Here is a 20,544-nt window from a genome sequence, read left to right as displayed (position 1 = left end):
CTTTGCAAAATGAACTACAACAACACAGTAGCCCTTTCTAAAACCTTGTCAGGCTTATTATAATAGAATAAATATAAACTGAGATAGAGATTAATTGCATGGTGTGGACAGTTTCATTTTTCTCATCAGCTACTTCTACATTTTTTTTAATGGTGCAGAGCAAAATGGAATTTACTAAATATACATGCAAAAAATTGAAATTCCTCATGGTATTTAATCATCTTTATGCAAGTAATTAATTAGATAATGATATGCCTTTTTCTGACATGTTTATCTCATTCATCAGAAGTCTAAATATCACCCAAAAAAGATGAGACCAGTATTGCCTTAAGTATCTCCTAGTAACAGCAACATAATTCAGTAATGAAAAATGCAGACTGTAATGTAAATAAATACAGTGTGACTCAGGCACAGAGAAAAAGCACAGGTAGATGACTGCCCTGCATTAGATTTTGTTGAGAGGGAAGGATTCAATTTAGACTCAATACAAATGATCCATTAGCCCGATGCAATGATCCATTTCACAGACAGTACTAAAGCACCTGCTTTCTGAAGGAAACTACAGACACCCAAGCCAATGCTTGCTGGTGTCAGTCCTGACCTCACTGCCCCTACTCCACTTGTCTTGGGCAGTGTGTCTGTACTGGGTAGTGGGCAGCACACCCGGGATGTATCTCTGGCAGCCGCCTAAGAGTGAATGCTTCAGGGAACTGGTCAAATAGAGGAATAATTCCAATAACCTAAATTCATGCTATTTTAATTATAACTTAAACACATACCAGCAATCAAGCTATGCAGATATTATTAACAGATTATTACAGTATTAAGATTTCTTGTAACAGAATCAACTCAATGAAAAACACACTGTGTATAAGCCCAGCAACACTGCAGTATTAGAAACACAGATGCATTCCTGCATTTCCAATATTTTAGAGCTTTGAGTTTCAAACAGTGGCTGAATTCTGTATTTCTAATTTTATCTTATATGACATTTGTAGTCCAAGCATTTGGCAATCAATGCTACCAAAAAATAACTTCATTATTTTCATTAATTCTGATAGCTAAAATGTGAATTGTTTAGATGAAGAACATGTCAGGCAGCTGTATTGAACTCTGGCATTAAGATGAAGAGAAAAGTATTATTCCTACCTTATAATCATCCTCATAGTCATTATATCCACAAGTACTTAAGATGTCAGGGAAAATATCTGACCATCCATTACTCGTACAATTTTTACTAATATTTCCTGTAAAGCAAAATTTGAGAGTTTAAATCAGAAAGTTTCAAAAGTCTTCTCCTCAATAAATCTTTAGACAACCTAACTTTGCCATTCTCTGTTAACTTGCTGTATTTCCTAGCACTCCTGTCAAAGCAAGCCAGCCATTGTCTTTCATGAGCTTTTCATTCATCTTACTTTGGCTTTTACTGTTGTTCTGAGTTGCCCTTTTGCACTAAAGAATAAATTCAAGTAATTCCAAGCTGTGAGGGCAAGCTTCTGCTTTGCTCTAGCAGCTATTTCTGGCACACCTTGCTGTTTTATCTAAACTATTCTGGAGGGAGTCTTTCAGCTCACTCTGTAAGGGGCCTAATTTGTAGGTAAAGTAATTTGATAGAAAAGCAATTACAGTGAGAATTGTTCTAACCTCCTATTTAAGCTTTTCAGGGAAGGTAACACCAAAGGATTTAGTAAACAGTTATAAAAGCTCTTAGACATTATGGTGGCAAATTACTGCTGTAGCTAATGTTGTTGGAGTTGGTGGAGTTTAAAGGCCAAGTTATGTGATAGGTTAAAGAATGAGGAAATAAATGCGAATGCTGATTGTCCCTCTTTGAACCAATCACTGAAACAATGTGGTCCAAGGAATGTACAGGAGATGTGCTAGTATGGTAGGAAAGAAATTTTTAACATCTATTAATTTCAGACAGGACTTTTGATTGGACTTGAGAGGAGGAATTTACTCTTTTCCCAGATGAATTCATGCAGATAAGATGGGGGTGACCCATGATTCTGCTCTTCAATCTAATTAATATGAACTAATGTTCATACAATATGGAACAACTTCAACTGGAGAAAACTGAGGAATCTGATGTCAGAATAAAGAGTAGTCATTAAAATTATTATAACTTACTCTTACAATATTAAATCAACTTCCCTCACCTTTCTTAAAGCAATTTTTGTATCCATGATACTTCAAATATATAATAAATTACTGGTTTCATTTGGAGTTTAGCAGTGGTCTTCAGCTCCCTTAAAGATGCCTGTTTTTTACCACACAAGAACAACTTTATGTGTCACAGATCAGCTTTGGCCAAGAATAACCAAATGTGTTTATATACACCCCAAACTAAAGTTTTTGTGATTTTTATCTTGCTCATTGGTTACTGGAATTTCTTCTTTGTATAAAATCTTCAGTGGAAAGCTGTAAATATAATACAAATTTTTGACCAACCAACAACCATATCCTTCGAGCTTGTAACAAGGCCTTGACCTCACACCACAGTGTCTCCACAAACAACAGGACCACTTCTGCCATTTGGCATAGACATGGCATTTTTTAAAGAAAATGTAATCTATTTATACACTCTTAAGAGTCTTCACTTTAAAAGTACATCAAGATTCTTTGACTAGGCAGAGCAGAGGAATGTGTTAATAGAACCACAAATTACGTCAAAGCTAGTTTTGCAAGAAAAAGACTCCACGTACTCAAGATGCTGAGGTATTTTCTACTATAAGTACTGTAAGACCTTCTAACCTAGTCAGTTAGGCAATGGTCTGTGGAAGACATTGTTTATTTCTACACCATCATTCCATGCAACTAAATATTTCAGATGGAAATCTCATTTAAAACCCATAACTTGGCACATACATTTGAATAAAAATTCACAGAATAACTTTCTCATATTCACATATTACATCTTTATATACAATACAGAAAAAAACAGTATAGGATAATATGATTGCTTGTACAGTAATTTAATATAAAGTTACTAATATTCAATAATGAATTAATTATGTGGTATGCTTAAACTATATCATGGATCATCACAGAATTAATTAAGAGCCAGTTCTCCAAAAGCTGTAAAGATGAGAAGACAACTTTTTTTTTTAATCACAATTGAACTTAAGAAATAATTTAAAGAATTGATGTTATTTAGAAGACTACACATTGTTTGGAATACTCCATAAAAAATGAGGTAGTATAGATCATCTTGTAGTAGGATTTTAATTGATCTTAAGCCCTGAAAAAAATAATACATACTTCTCACAAATATGAAATAAAAATTGTTACATTTCTTGTTTGAAGGTATTTTTATAATTTCCTGCCATAAGAAGCAAGTGAATTTGAAATATGTGTGTATAAATTATATATTCCTGAGCATAATCAAATAATAAAGGGGCTAAGATACTTAGATCTTAATTGAATTAACCATGCAAGGTATTTGCTGTTTCCTTCTCTGAAATTATAGAAAGAAAAGATTTTTAAAATTTTCTTCATTGAACTGTCACATCTAAAAAAACCACCCTGTTAGTTCCACATGCAAGAAGTAAACAGGTAGCTATGAAAAAAGCTGTATATGGGAAAATCAGAGCAAGCTATAAAAAGGAAGTGATCTTTCAGTCTTGAGGACACCAGGCCCAAGTGAGATAGACTTGTAATGCATTTTGAAGTTTTCAGACTTAAATATTTGTTGCAGTTGTTTTACAGGAAAATTAAAATGTTATTGTAATATGAGAAACTAACAGTTGTAAATATCAGACATCCAGACTCCAGAGACAGTGTGCATGCTCTAGCTTTTGGCACACAGATAGGAGTGTGATTTAATTAAGATATTGAATTTTTGATATTTATTAGTTTGCCTTGTCTCATGACAACACCTTAATATCTTTGTTTCAGTAATTTTAATAGTTTTATAGATTTCACAAGATTTAGTGAAGATTACACATACTTTCCCCTTCATAAACTGTTTAGACTACCCATGATAAACTAAACAAGATTCACCAGCTCCAGGAATGAAAACCTTTGCTCATCTGTGGATTGTTGTAGTTATCTTTTTTTTACTGGAACAAGAATTAATCAACAATCTGGAGAATAAAGGTATCTTAGTCATATCCCAAGTTAGCTCTACTTTAAAACTCAAAACACTTTCCAGAGAGACCTCAAAAGCAGAATTAAATCACTGAGCTAAGTTTTGCATCTTTCACCAGCTCTTTGTGACAAAAGTTTCTCATCTGAGTAATGGGGATAGGGTTTTTCCTGCTGCATTTGGAGACAGATATGTGAAATTTTATATGTGCATTATCTAAACTCCCATTAATAAGCCAAAGTGTAAAATTAAACCACAGTATGATACATTGACAAGATGGAGCCGAAGATGGTAGATTTGAAGCAATTAAATGTTTAGCAGCCTGAGACACTGATGAGCTCTTTTCAAGCTAAATTAAAAAGCAGAATAAAAGGTTTCCTAATAACTACCATAAATTGCAACACTGATAACTTTTAGGTGTGTTTATGTTGGCACATTAATATCATGAAGGGGAGGCACAGGTTTCCTCCTAAGCACCAAAGAAGCCACTTGCATGTGACCTGCTGGCAACTGTTAAAGATGTCAGTTAGGCCCAGCTGTCTTACTAATTAACATAAATAGGTCAAAAAGAGCAAGTAGTGCCTTAAGCCTTGATGAGTGTCACTGTATCAGAATATACATTACGTATCTAACTCAAATAACACGATATGAACCATAAAGACAATTCTTTGATCTTGTCATGGACTCTATTATTTTAACTCTTTAAAAATAAAATAAAACCCTTAAACTTAAAAAAAACCACCCCGTTTTTAGTATATTATGCTATAAAATACCAAAGAGAAACCAGAAAAAATACACCTTAAAATGAAATACCTGGTTTGCCAGAAAAAAGGCTAAATACTTTTGGACAAGGGACAGTGACAGTCTCTCCTATCTTTGCAGGACGCCAACAGGTGATGTTATCCCAAACTCCAGCACATCCTGAAACAAAACCAGCAGTAACAGACATGAAATCTCAGTCTAGTCTGAATCACCCTGCTGTATTTACCTTATAAAGACTTGATGCAAACTTTGGATGAGTAGTTTAAGAAACATGAGACTCTTTCAAGAAAGTTGCAAAGATGGTATTTTGTATAAAAATGTTAAGGGAATCGTAAAAGCCTGTTGATTAACCAGCATATTTTTAGGTCAGTTAATACATTGTTTGCAAAATGTCTCATTAAAACTATATCATTTTAAAAGGATCATGCTAAGAAAATATAAGAACATGTTAAAAAAATGTAGAAGTCGTTCACTGGACTCTGCATCACAAATACAATGGGAGAGCATAATGACTGAAGAATTTGTGGAACAATGGGCATGAACTAACAAAATAATCTCTCTTAAACTAAATAACAGAGATTTGAACAAAAAATGCTTCTGTATATTTATTTCAGGAAAGGTGGGTCATAAGATGCTATAGGCAACTTCTTACTAGTAGATAGTAACTACTTGTTATATTTTTGTTCATGCTGCTGTCTCTACAAATGAGGCTCAGAAGCAGTATCATACAAAGTGCTGTGGGCATTTGGATCAAGAATACTCTACTTTTGTAAAGGTGACTACATATGATGCATGTCTTCTAAGCTACATGACAAGTTATGAAGGTTTCTGAGTATAAGCCTTATGAAGAATTATGAGTACAAAGAAGTAAGGAAATCTTACTCATTATCTTAGTTCAAGTTCTCTCAATAAAAAGATCATGTGCAAAATCCTGGGCATTTATGTCTTCAAATAAGGCAACGGACAATCAACAATTTAAATTTGTGATCAATGCTGAAGAGGGAAACAAAACTTTATCCTACCACTATTATATCCTTAAGATTATTAGAAAGTATAAGGGATAGTTTGTTTCCTTCAGTAGAGAAGACTAAACTTGCATTAGGAACTACTCACATACACATATCATACTATTCCTCAGAACACTGAGAGTATCAGCAATTCATTATTCATTTACTTTGTGCTAGTGAGATGATGACCCAAACCAAGCCACCCAATTGAAATTAAGCTAGAAAAGGAGCATTTAAAAGTTCTATATTTGTGTTAAACCATGTTAATGCAATTAAACTTGGACGGCTAGTGTTGAAGTGTCTAGCTTTTTACTGTCAAAGTGTAAGTTACTTTCAAAGCACATACAAACTAAGGAACCCAAGAGTGTGTTACAGAACTGGCAGTTGGATTCACCCCTGGGGGTATATATCTAATTAGGATTTTCTTGTTGCAGGTTGCTTCCCTTGCTTCTTGTGTTTTATGATTAGTTGTGTGTTTTTTTTTGTTTTGTGTTGTGTTTTGTTTCTGTTTGCATCTGAGAAGAGTCTGGCTTCATCTTCTCTATAAGCTCATTAAGTAGATGAAGACAGCAATCACACCAGTCTTCTCCAAGCTGAGCAAACACAGCTTTCAGACAATCATTATACACTGCATATTCTAGTGTCATCTCCATGCCCTCTGCTGAGCCAAGTGATGGCTTTCCTGCACACAGGAGCCCTTTTGGGACACAGCACTCTGTTGAGATGCAGTCTCACAAAAGCCAAAAAGAGGCAGACAGTTGCTTCTCTTGATCTACCACTTTGCTAATGTACCGTGGTATATGGCTTAAGCTTATCTCCATAAAGGTGCACTGCTGATTCATGTTGAAATTAATATATTTCTAAGGCAAACATCTAAAATGGGTCAGAAGAACTTAATCTTCCCAAGAGAACCTGAAGCTGTTAATTCAGTTGCAGAATCTAGATTGTAGGCACCTGTCTTTAACTCACCCTTATTTGCTTAATACTGTGTCACTAAACTCAGCTTGTCAAGTTCTCCAGTTACCTGAAGAGAACAAATTGCTTTATTTCCTTTAGAAACTTTGAATCCTGGACCAATATATTGGATTCCCTCTTTTAGCTTTACCTTAGTGTAAGGGAGATTATTTTAGGACTAGGACTGTGAAAGTGGTATTACTGTATTCCACAGTTTTCTGAGAAGTTCCTATTTCACTTTAGAAGTTTCTGGTCCTTGCCTCCTGAATGAGTGTTTTTAGCACCTGGCTTGGAATGTAATAGTCTTTGAACTCCACAATCATTCTTTTTTTTCCTGATGATCATGCAGAGTTTGTCCTTCCTAGTGTAACTACCCCTACAGCTGGTTTACACATTTCTTTAAGAATTAAATAAAGAGTTTTATCTGTGCTCTGCTTCACCTGACTACATTCTACTCCCTCCAGCACTTGTGGTTTTTCTCTTAACATTAGTAGTATCTCTGAGGTGTTGCTGACTTGGCCATGTGTATATAATTTAAGAGGTTTACATCTGAGCAAGTCATCTTGTATCCTTTAAAGTCAATGGAACGTAAATATGCTTAGGTGCTTCCTGAGTTGCAGTACTGGATGAAAATGAAGTCCTACATGCCTATGATGTAACACCAGGGATTATGCAAAAAGAATATTTACTTCAGCCAATTCAGGTCATGCTTCCTTCCCAACTGATTTTAAGCCAGGAACAACATCAACAATGTGACATCCAAGAAAGACAAAGAAGCTATTTTCTTCATCTGCCAGCACTCAGAACTATAGTGACAAAATGCAACTGTTTTGGCTTCGATGGGTTTACTGTCTGAGCCAGCATAAACAAGCCCCAGAGTACACAAGAATAATTAGCATCTTGCGCGACTTCAGACCTTTTTAGTTCCTCCCCATTTCCACTAACAAGTGAGAGCTCAGATGAGTCATGAAATTGTTCATGTACACCCTTAAAAGCTGATGACTTTCACAAATTTTCCCTTTTGTTCAGCATACCCTCTGTAAAATGGTGGATTTGCTGCAGTAATCTGCAAACAGTTCAGAGCCTTTATAAATTTTTGCTACATTGCTCTATGGATTGGGCTATGGTTTTGCTAAAAAGGCAGCTGAACAACATAAACTTCAAAGCTGCATTAGTACCATTTCCACGAAATGAACAAAACAAAACACAAAACTGTTATCCAAGCCTCATTTACACAACATATTATACAGAAAAACAGAGATCCAAGTCCTATTCTCACCAGAATTAATCAACACAAGTCATATCAGATCTCCAAGGTAGCTTGCAGGGAGGAAACCAGTATTCAAGTTTTTGACATTCAAAACATTTCAAGTCACTATTGTTTTCTGGGGAATATATTTTTTAATCTCAGTTTTTCCTCAGCAGTTTAGGACTCTACAGGCATCTATGGCACAGTGGAGAATGATATGTTTTCAGACTCCTTTAAATCAATTAGATGAAATACCAGGAAAGATGTATTTCTTAAATTCAGACATCAGCAAATATAAGAGTGAAACTTCAGTGGCTTTCATCAGAATTCCAAGAAAATATTGAGCATTAATGTATGTATATTTACAGGCTTATTTATTATGGTAGAGGAAATCTGAGAAAACTGCTGCAATGTCCTGGAGGCGTTTATAGTCACTGAATAATTATGATGTGCTTCTGAACACTGTTCTAAGGCTGAATGCTGAAATGATGGTGTTACTGGGGCACTACTAGGGGCTGTCAGAAGTACAACTGTTAAACAATACATGTTTTTCTGGGCTTTCAACACACACAGTTCCTCATTTCCCCCTCCTCCTCTTACTACAGAGTTTCTGCTATGTTGCAGTCATATATTTTTTTCTTCTCTTAGCAAAACACACTCTTACACAGAGATGGGATACAGTCAGCAAGCCCATTCTTACTACACTTTCATCAATTTGCCACTTCCATCCCAACAACATATCTCTGTTGTACAGCACAAACTTAACTGTGCACCACTAAAACTAGCAATTTCCCAGTGATCTTGGAAATTTAAGATGTGGCACAACTGGAGACCTTGGTGGGTTTCACAGGTCTCCAAGTAGATATTGCTCTTTACCCACCATAGTAGTTTTTCAACAACTTATGCAATACTGATAGAGGGTGACAGAGCATGATTCACTTCATGCTGAAACACATTAAAATAGGCAGATGAGTTGCTCCCAACAATTGCCTGTTTCTCCCCAGTGAGTACAGAGCAGCCTGCAGTGCTATAAACACCTATGCTGTTGGAAAACAAAACTGTGATAAATGCTGTGTTAATGTCTCCTTCTGCATGTAGAATATCTAGCTTGATCAGACTTGATAATCTACCTTCTATTCGCTCTCTACTACTCTCTGCCCATCAAGTCATTCAGTGTCAAGATTTCTGCACTGTCATCCATCACTGCTGCATTTCATAAAAACATTATATATGCTCCCATTCTCTGGAAGTTTTACTCATCTCCTGAATATATAAGCCTGTTTCCTACTATTTCCAAAGGATAATAATAAATTAAGTAATTATTAGTTCTAGTAACAATTATCCCAATAATAGAAAATATCTCACATTTTATATAAAACTTAAATTACTCCAATGTCCATCTACATATGTCTACAGTTTTCTTTATCGTATTCTTAAAGTATTCTAAGTAACCAAAAGTATTTTAATGTACATGTGTATCCTTTTGTTTTCATTCATTGATTGAGTCTGTTTGCTTCCAGCTTCAATAAATTTCCAAGCCTTAAGTGCTTTGTCCTTTCACTCATTATGATACTACAGATGCTATTCTTAGTTTCAATGAGATCACTCACTTTATTTGAATGTCTGGGTTTTAATGCTTGTGATGTATTTGCAGATACTTCATAATGACAGGAAACATAACACTGTAAACAAAATTTATTTTCTTTCATCTTATATAAGCATTGCCACCACATTCCTCATCCTGCTGAGATTCAGTCTTTAAGCAACAAGTTTGCTTACCTACATGATCTTCCTTGTCTATAAAAACGTGTAACACTGCATTTTTATTGGGAAGTTATGTTCATACATATATTTTATCCATATATTAACCACCAGGTGGCACTTTGCATTTGGATTTTAAAAGTTGCCAATTCAAGGAGAGGTTTAGAATTTTTTTTAACTGTCTAGGCCATGAATGATACATGAAACAGAGAAAGTTCTTTGAAAAAGAGCCAGAAAGTTGTCAGGTAGTCCAGGGTTTATTTTTCCAACAGGGCAGTGTTTTGATCTCTGTTCTTAACTTGACAAAGCAGAAGCAATCTCACCTCTTACGGGCAACGTTTTCTAGACTATAGGGCTGAACACCCCAGCATGTAATTTGGGCAGCATGAGAATTTATGAACATACACAGACTGAAATTCTTTCTGCATTTTCACACAATAGGAAAGAAAGGAAAATGAGGGACTAGAGAAACAGTGAGTGGTTCCAGAAAACTGGAAGAACAGAGAACACACAACAGCACTGCTCAGAGCAGTAACAGGAAGAAGAGAGTGGCAAAAATACTGTTGGTCTGAGCGACTTCACTGAAGTTATTCTCCATCTACTGCTGTCAGGGCTCTGATCTTTTCCAGTGTCTCACCACTCTCACTGTGAAAAATTTCTTCCTAAACTCTAACCTAAATTTACCCTCTTTCAGTTTAAAACCATTCCCCCTTGTCCTATCACCACACGCCCTTGTAAAAAGACCCTCTGCATCTTTTCTGTAGGTCCTTCAGGTAATGGAAGAATGCTATGAGGTCTTCCTGGAGTCTTCTCTTCCCAAGGCTGAACAACAAGAGAGGTGCTCCAGCCCTCTGATCATATTTGTGGTCCTCCTCTGGACTAAGTCCAACACCTTCATGTCCTTTCTGTGCTGGGCACTCCAAAACTGGACACAGTACTCCAGGTGGGGTCTCATGAGAGCAGAGTAGGGGAGGAGAATCACCTTTGACATACTGGCCACACTCCTTTTGACACAGCCCAGGACATGGTTGGCTTTCTGGGCTGCAAGCACACATTGTCAGCTCATGTTGAGCTTCTCATCAACCAACATCTCAAGTCCTTTTCCTCAGGACTGCTCTCAATCCATTGTCTTCCAAACCTGTAATTGTCATTGTGATTGTCTTGACCCAGGTGCAGGACCTTGCACTTGGCCTTAGTGAGCTTCATGAGGTTGGCATGGGCCCACCTCTCAAGCCTGACAAGGTCCCTCTGGATGGCATCCTTTCCTTCTAGTATGTCAATCACACCACACAGCTTGTTGTTGTCAGCAAACTTGCTGAGGGTGCACTCAATGCCACTGTCAATGATGCAGAAAGATATTAAACAGCATCAGTCCCAGTACTGACCCTTGAAGAACACCACTTGTCACTGGATTCGATCTGGACATCAAGCCATTGACCACAACTCTCTGAGTATGACCTTCCAAGCAATTCCATATCCACTGAGTGTTCCATCCATACAATCTGTATCTTCAGGATTAGAGACTAGAATGTAATGTGGGACAGAATAATCAAACCAGTAGAGTTTATCTCATACTTACCTAAAATGTTTACAGTTCAATGGTTTTCAAATGCAAGTACTACCACCAGGAATGGCAAAGATATTGTTATTGAGATTTCTGGGGGATTATTGGCTTTTCACTAAATGAAACATTTCAGAAGAAATGCCCGGTTTCCTTTCTGAAGGAGAGCTTCCCATCAGAGAATAAAAGATCTATAAGCCTGTTTTACTTCTTAATGTAACTTACATATTTTTAGGATACTGTAAGGAAATACAGAAGTTGCCAGCTAAAAACTTAAAAAAAAACCTCTGAAAAAGAAAACACATTTCCGTCCAAATTTTCTCAAATTGTTCGAAATGTTCTTTGCAGACAACAGCATTTATTTTTTAATGACTGGACAGCACTCTAGTTGTAACATAAGAACACCATTTGCTCTTATCCTGGAAAGATATTAATAGATGTATAGTCAGAGCTGTAATATGTACTTTCATCTTCTTGTTGTCCCACTTTAGACATGCTGTATATTACTAAAAAATATAATCAAATATCAGTCTCTTTTTCACAAAAATCCCTGCACAAAATATTAAAGCCTCTGTAAAGTCTTGGGACCATATATTTCTGTTATTACATCTAACCCACATGCTATTTTTTGTATTAGTTGGACCGTTTTTACCCCTTTGGTATTCAAGGTTGCTTCCTTTTTGTGTTTGAACTTTGGATGTCATGAAGAGTAGACTGCCATGGCTGTCTTTATCAGGATTCAAGTGCAAAATTCAGTTCACTTATGGCTGTGTACTTTCCCTCTTCAGGTCTTCAAATGACATTTATTAATGTCTGCTGATGAATCTTTATTTACATTTTGGGGGAGGTAAAACTTTCAGACTTTCAAAATTGTAGAACGTATCTGTAGCTACTTGTTGCCTCTCTTTGTGTCCAAAAAAAGGTTGTTATTGTCACTCTTAGTAACGTTTATTATGTGAGATTTTTTAATGAGGCTGATTAGGATGTTCTTGCTCTTCACCATTTATTTCCCCTTGGGTATTTTTCAATAGGCAACCCCTTTAATTCAAGGTTCTTTCTCACCTATCACCCAGATTCATCAAAAGAAGAGACAGTTCTGCCTCCCTTCTGCTCTCAAATAGTTAAGCATAGCTTTTACAAAGCCCAGACAATGTCAACATCATAAGGATGATCAGTTTTATGCAGTATCATTAACAACCGCACTTCAATTAATGGAAAGCAAAATAGAACAACATTCAAAGCAGAACCTTCAGATCCCCTCATACAAAAAGTAGCTGCATGTCTGTACTACAGCTAGAATAGCTGAGGTTCAAGAGAGCTAAAATTGCCCTGCCAAGAGCTACTGGTGCTGCATGAAAGGAATTTCCGTGATCCCACTATCTCATTTAATTTTACCTTTAATGTTGCCTTGGATAACTGTAAGCAACTTTGCAGTCTGCTGACTCATTTTACAGGGAAAATAGCTACAAAAAAACCCAAACAAAAACTGACTGAAGACCTTGACAAGATTGGGAGGATTAAAAACAGGGGAACCTTGAGAAGGTTCCTTTTCACATGGCAAAAGAAAAGCCTTGTCTGGTTTTATGTAAGTCTCATATTTTATAGAATCATAGAACAGCTTGGGTGGAAGGGACTCTAGAGATCATCTGTCTCGTTCAAAACCCCCTGCCATGGGAAGGGACACCTCCCACCAGACCAGGTTGCTCCAAGCCCCATCCAACCTGGTCTTGAATGCTTCCAGGAAGGTGGCACCTACATCTTCTCTGGACAACTTGTGTTAGTGTCTCATCACCCTCACAGGAAAGAATTTCTTGCTAGTATTTAATCTAACTCTGCTCTCTTTCAGTTTACTGATGTGGAAGAGAGCATGAACATTATGTTGGCTTACTTATGCTCACTATCAGTCCTTCTTTTGTGCTATACAGAGATAAATGTGTGTGTATCTGTGGGTTTGGAATGCAAAATGTCTTACTGGAGAAACAAGCTTAACAGCAGAGGTTAGTTCAATAAATTAAGTTTTGGACAACTTGCCATGGGTGCACTATTTATCCCTCTGTTCTTAGGAGCTTTCAGAAAGATGCTTTCTCTCTCACCCAGAAGATCATAAGCACAGTGCTGGAATCACTGAGTGAAATTCTACTGGCTGTGTAATTCAGGGAATTAGATTACATTAGTCCCTCTTGCTTTAAATGTATGAAAAAGTAATAGCATCATTTTGGTCGTCCTGCCTGTTTTAATTTTCCATAACTGCTGCATTATGAAGCCTCTCTTGAAATGTTTATGAAACTATTTCCACAGTAATTTCTCTTTCTCTCTCTACATTCTCTTCTCAAAGTTAAGATGCTATAGCTAAAATTAAAGATGTCTACCATATGGGTCCCCCAAAAAAAACATTTTGGAAAGCAAGAGCTGAAAAGACTCATTTAACTGAGCATGAACTCACTCCAAAATGTAAAAAAAAAAAATAAAAAAAAAATCAACTCCCAGACTTCATTATTTCATAATGCAATCTTTTCAGGACTTTCTGTTGTAGAACCCTGTTATAAAGTCTACTGACTTTTACCATTTTTTACCATAGGACTGCAATTTTCATTTAAAGGTGAACGGAAATGAATCAATTACTTTTTAGGTAAAATTCTAAATACTGAATAAAGACAGAAAGTTGCAGTTGGCCATTTTTAATGTGTTCTCAATCACTTTCATTGGGAGCTTTCTGTTTCTTTAAGAAGACAAGTCACAAATAGTGGGTAAAAGCTACATTAGTGTTTTCTCATATGGGCCTCCAAACTTACAGATTTATGAGCCATTTAGAATGAAATTAATCTGCTCTCCAAAAATAGGAGTGCAAAAAATAATAACCCTCTCCTAGGCTTCCAGCTAAGGAGCTAAGGAGCATCCATACCTTAGGTGTCAAATTATAGAAGGGAAGAAGAAAACAAATGCAAATGGAAGCTAATGCAGTCTTCATAAAATAAACAACTAGGTTTGCTAGAACTTTACAGAGAGGAAGGCACTGCCAGAGACCTTTGAAGAGTGACTTTCTTCCCTAAATGGAGTGTAATGCTCTCCACTAATGGAAGAGGATGTGCTAATGTCTGAAAATCCCCCAAAGGGTGCAAAGCAGAAGGTCTGGATGTCTAACAGTTTGATGTTGGCAGATGAGCAGAATTTAGAGAAACTGGGTCCTATGATTTTAATATATCCTTAGCATTGTTCAGTGGATATTTACACAGTATATATACTTTTTTTCCTTGCAAAACACAGTAGTGCTTTATTAAGCCATGAAGTAAACAAGTCCTTCATGGACTTCATAGTCAATGACTTTAGGTATTACTCAGTTAAATTCCTAGGCTCACATTATGAGGCAGCTCAGGTAAGATGACTATAACATTATTGATCAAAAAACAAACAACACAAAAACCCCAAACAACCATAAATGCCTTTAAATCTTTCCTTAGTGTCTCCCTAACTGGGAGCTGAGAAGTACTAGATAAGGTTTTCCATGTATCATTGCCATCTAGCCAAAGGAGAAACTTTCTGTCCTATAAATTTTGGATCCTTCAAAATTGGGTAGCTGTGTATGCCAGCTGAATTCTGGAGCATGCTACACAGAGGTGTGAAGGCTTCTCAGGTGTCCAAGATGTTAATAAAAAAAATCCCAGTGATTCTGATGACAGAGACCCAAGCCTCCTGTGGAAAGCCTCATTGAACCTTTATTTCCAAATTCTAGATAGGACCTTCCACTAGTTTTCATTAAAGCTTTTTTAGGGCAGGTAGCATATACTAAAGTCAGAAAAGCATGACAAGGGCTGTATAACCATCTTTCCCATTCAGTAAATAGTGAAACAGGTTCTGTGAATTTATTTTAACAACTTAGGTTTCAAGTGTACTACAAGTTTAAGGTGTGGAGCTAGGACTTGGACTAGTTCCAGCTTGCCAATTTTCATTAGTAATTCTTTATCAGCAATCAGAGCATCACTGTGACAATCTGCAAGTTTCTGTTCAAAATACTCCTTATATCTCTGGAGGAATATGAAGAGTTTATTCGGAAAATAAGGACAGATAGAGAATGGATATTTTTTTTAAATGCAATACATATATTTAACATAGGATCATCTGAACAGGTTCTTGGTAAACATATCTATAACATGAAGCATAGAATAAATTCTCCTATAATATTAAACATACAGTTTTTAAGGGTTCATTACCACAAGGGTTTTATTCCAGTGTTGTACAGAATGGAATATTCCCTTAGTTTCAGCCAGGCATTCAATGAAATGTATAAATCCTTCCACTGCTGTTTTATCACTGCCTGCAGGGCTGAATCAACACCAGCAGACATACTGTCTCTTTCCAAGACATGAAGCTCTTACACAGCAGTTTGCCTTCAGGAGACACCCCTTGCCCAGCTAAAAAGAGGCTGTGAAGAAAATACTGATAGAAAACTTTCTTCCCCCAGGGATCTAAAAATAAAACTGGTGTGTATCACAAGGATACCCCTGGAGCAGCCCAGCATGTGGACCACAAAAGTGGATCTTGAAGAAAGCCTTTCATAACTGTGTAACAGCTAACACTGAAATTATTAATACAAGATTTAATTAATTAAGCTGTACCAGTAATTATTTCTCCATCTGGCTTCACACTAATATTGTTTATGTAACAGTCAACTCTCTTCACCACTCATATAAATAAAAAAACCTAAATGTAGATCAATTAATTCCAGTAAGATTCTGCTTGGAAGAGATATCCATGTAAACTGTTCGCTCTTACAATTTTTCTAATTACTGATCTGGATTAATCAAAAGGAAAATTACAGTAAAGTACAGACTGTGGGTGATACTTCCAATTATTTTATTGTATGTATATCGGTATTAGAGAATGCACTGAGGAATTCACACATTTAAATCAAGAAGAGAGGTGGGAAAAGCATCACTGGGTTAAGACTCATGTTTATGCTCAAAGGGCACTGCAGATGGCAGGACCTGAGGTATCATAATCATCTTCACAGTGCATTCAAGAAGGACTGAATTGAAAAAAAAACAAATATACTATTATCACCTAGATCAGCCAAAGGAAAATGCCTGCACTGCAAGAGCTGGATAATTCCAAGAAGCACAGTTATTTTGAGATTATACATACCTGGACTAAAATATCAAAAATTGAAGTTAAATCCAAAATATGAATTTCATTCAAAATTTGAAATTAAATACTTAGAGACACTTAAAGATCATTTAACAACAAAGATTTAATGACTAGTTTTAAATGTGACATTATTTTTTAAAAATCAAAATCGTGTTTGAACTGAAAAATATTTAGCTGCCTTTAGATCTAAAATTTCTTTCCCCTTTTTCAATGTCTCACTGGAAACCAAATATTTCTAATGTCACCAGAGGAGTGCTGGGCAGTAATGCATGCAAACCAAGCACTCCCAGAGGCACCGTTACCTTTTCACCAGTAGGTGCACAGGGACTGCTTTCTGCTCACAGCTATGGCACAGGGTTTACAAAAGATAAGAAATCTCAAAATATTAACGTTTGCCATTGAAACATAATTTTAAAAATACACACTTCTGACTTTCCTAAAAAGCCAAAAACTTTTAACAAAGTTCTACCCTAGTTACTTTGGTGTTGCAGATTTGCTTTTGATTTGGCTGTCTGGATTGGTCTGTCACCTTCATATTTTGCTTGTGAACAAATGGCTGTATCAGAAGCTCCAACTTACAAGAGAAATATCATTTTATTCATAATCTTCTGTTCTACTCACATCAAATTCAGCAAGCAAATCTAGTAAAATCTAAAATTAAACAATAATAAACTACATCCCTTCTTTCTTCTTTTAAGTTACAATTAGCCACATCTGTGTCTATGTATTCATCTTTCTATGTAGAGAGAAAATAAAAACAATTAAAAAATAGTGAAAATTTGTTTTTTGAATGTAAAACTACTGTCCAGTTTTTTTCTTTGCATGACTCCATAGTACTCCAGGTGTGATTCTGATCTGTCTAAAACATCTTTCGCTTGGGAAACCCAGAGACCATTCCTGCCACTGGTGCTTTACTTTCAACCATAGCTAGAGGGACATGCTTGGATCCCAGGCTTTCAGCTTTTCCTCAGACTTATTCTTTCTGCTGATACTGTCACCACCAGCCTGCAGCTTCTCTGCTAGTCAGAAAATACTATCAGCAATAGCTTAAAACTTGAGAATGCATTTGCTCCCATCTAGTGTCCCATCTATTGTGTGCCTTCTGCCTGGCACACCTCTCACAACACACCTGTTGCAGCTGTACCTTTAACACAAAATCTGCATAAATTCCAACATGAATAAAATTATAAGCACAGTAGAGACAAATAAGGCAACTACAACTATAAGCACAGTAGAGACAAATAAGGCAACTAAAAATTTTGCACAAAAGCAAAGAAGGCAAGGGGGAAAAATCTTGAATACTTCAGCTGTCTCTAGGTTACAGCTTATCTTTTCTTACCTTTGTAGTCCACTGGCTTTGCATTCTTTAGAAGTTCCATGCACCGTGTTTCCTCCTTATGAATCTCCAGCTGAAATCTGCATTCTGGATGGACACCGTTCACCTGTGTCAAATTAACAAACAGGTCAGAGTCTTGAAACGTGAATTAAAATGCTTTATGAAGGATGGAGCCACCAATAATGAAACCTACAACTTTGACTGGCACTGATTTTGCCCAAGTATGTACTATGCACATTCTAAACACAGTCACTGCCCATTTTAGCTTCTCACACACTGACTTAAAAGAAATATATGTATGTTAAATTATCTATTCACTGCTCCTTTCTGTAGCATTTCATGACCAAATGTCATTTACAAGAAAATATTTAATTTTCAAATAGTTCACCAATATTTTTTCGTAAACCTTTTCTCTCCAGAAAAATGGTGAGTTAAACTGAAGCAGGAAAGTAAGCACATTTGGGGTTAAGTCAAGAAGCTGAAAGTTTAATACAAATCACAGAGCATGAAAACCAATCAAACTGCATACTCTTTGACATCATCAGTTTTTATTTCTTCCATTTTCCACCATGCATATTTTACTTCCTGAAGGCCTCAGAGAACGATTAGTTGATTCAGACAGGTGCTACACAGGAAGAAGAATCCATCCACTCCTTTAAAAATGAAAGTACTATTGCTTTTACTTGTTTACAGCCCTGCCCCAGTTTCTTGCTTTTCAGAAAGGGTTATTTATGTTCACGGGAAGAGATGGGGATGTAGCAGTATTGGGGAAAGAAAGAAGACACTGGATGGTTGTACTGAAGCCAGGTGGATTCACAGAGGCACAGAGAGCCTACCAGAGAAACAAACAGGCAGAGCCCGTAAGAGACTGCATGGGAGAAATGACTGTGATAGGTGACAATGGGAAATTAGGAAACACCACTGAAACTGAAAGGATCATGAGATGAGCTCAAATGAAACAGCACCATAATGAAATAAAACATGACTCTGCTGTGCTTCAGGAATCCTCACATTTGTAGCACCAAGAGAAGGGTGGTCTCTCTCCAAACTTCTCTCTCCCCTTTCTCGTATTTCTTCTAGAAGACATTCAATAGCAGAATCTGGCAATACTATCTGATTCATGAGACACTATTTTCTTATTTTTTAATGGCAATTCTTAATTAATTAAGCTGTGATTGTGGACCCAGAACGTAGGACCCAGAGTTAGGACTGAGAATCTGGCTATTCTGTAGTCTTGTGGGCAAGCCACTTGCTCAGCTTTTTAAAAGACAGTGTTAACAGCCACAAGCAAACAGCAGGAACTGTTAGAATCTAACTCACAAAAATCTGTCTCTTCTCCAAATGCCTCATTTCACTGCTTTCAACATCAGAACCTTACTTCCTTTTCCCCATCTATATCAACTGTTGAAACTATACGTTTTCAGGGAAGATTTTTTTTTCTGTTTGAATTGAATTTGTACAGATCCTTAACATAAATTCTAGCACTTATAATTGAAAGTTCAACATTACACTGTAAATATTTGTGTTTTCTTATGTATTACCTACTTTCCAGATAGCTCTGATATTAAATCAATCCCATGTATACATGTTTTTAATAGCATTTTCCTTTCACATAACAGATTTTGAGTATTATTTTTTTTCCAATTGAAAACATTTGGTATCTCATCAGAAAGTATTATTGTTACTGGATCTTGGAAATGTAGGTTCCAGTAAATTTTACCCCAGATGAGGGGTAAAACAAAGCAGCTACTGCAGTTAAGAAACCTTACAAATAAGCGACTTCTCTCTCTCCTACTTAGTAAAGAACTGCAAGTCTTTCAGTATCAGGGATCTAATAGTGAAGGTTACTTTGAGAACATAAATTTATTAGTACCTAAAAGTAACACATTACTTTTCAAACCCAAACTGTAATATACTTTGTTCTAATACACAGACCAGTTTCATTCAGATGTACTTCATCAAGATAAAGAGATTTAGAGTTCAAGACTATGTGGCACTGATTGCATCCCAAAACTGTTCAAGAACCCCAAAATGGATTTTGAGGGCACTCACCACCTCTCAGGGCTGGTGCTCATCCATCTTTCCCTCTACTTGAGTAAGTTATGTTTTGTACCCACTGAAGGCAGGACTCTGTTGTGTTGCTCACTGTGTGGGTACACAAGGAGCTGCAAACACAGCTGAGGCATCTCTGCATTTTTAGTGGCTTAACAATTTTTAAGGCAGCCAGAACACCAGTTTGACTGGAAAAAACACTTCTTCTGACAAGCAGCTTACATTTACCTTCAGCATGGTTTCCTGACTGTTGCTGGAAATCATCTGTTATTTTAAATACAGTACCAAGTAAATGGAAGGATACAGAGGGCAGATTATTTTTCATAAATTGTGTTTCCAGTAACTTCACAGACTTTGACAAACAACTGAAGAAACACTTAAAAATATGAAGATGTTAAATGCGTGCCCGAAATTCAAAGACTTCAACACTCTGAACGCCCTGTGCACTGTTATCCAGCTGCGTGTGTCAATCATGCAGCCTTTTCTCCCCATCATGCGATTGCTCACAGCCCTGCGGACCGTAACCAGGGCAGTGCCAGGTGGAAACTCTTCACAAACTAGTGGAGGCCACCGGCTGCCCGGGAATACAGCAGGGACCGAGTGTCCCGGGGACGAAGGGCCCGGCTGGGTCCC

The 20,544-nt window shown here is 36.7% G+C and overlaps 1 protein-coding gene across 1 annotated transcript in view; it reads right to left on the bottom strand.

Annotated features, from left to right (window-relative positions):
- Positions 1-20,403, bottom strand: part of VIPR2 (vasoactive intestinal peptide receptor 2) — a 46,294-nt gene extending 25,891 nt beyond the window's left edge. The window contains exons 1-4 of the mRNA XM_010007044.1: positions 20,265-20,403; positions 17,863-17,994; positions 4,901-5,008; positions 1,150-1,247 (exon numbers count right to left, since the gene is read on the bottom strand). Of these exons, the coding sequence (XP_010005346.1) occupies positions 1,150-1,247; positions 4,901-5,008; positions 17,863-17,994; positions 20,265-20,403 (477 nt within the window). The remainder of the gene's footprint in view (positions 1-1,149; positions 1,248-4,900; positions 5,009-17,862; positions 17,995-20,264) is intronic.
- Between the last annotated feature and the right edge of the window lie 141 nt (positions 20,404-20,544).

Source organism: Chaetura pelagica, unplaced genomic scaffold (assembly GCF_000747805.2).
Source record: "Chaetura pelagica isolate M959 unplaced genomic scaffold, ChaPel_1.0 scaffold17, whole genome shotgun sequence".
In the NCBI taxonomy this organism is placed as follows: domain Eukaryota; kingdom Metazoa; phylum Chordata; class Aves; order Apodiformes; family Apodidae; genus Chaetura; species Chaetura pelagica.
This window is presented reverse-complemented; position numbering and strand designations above follow the sequence as displayed.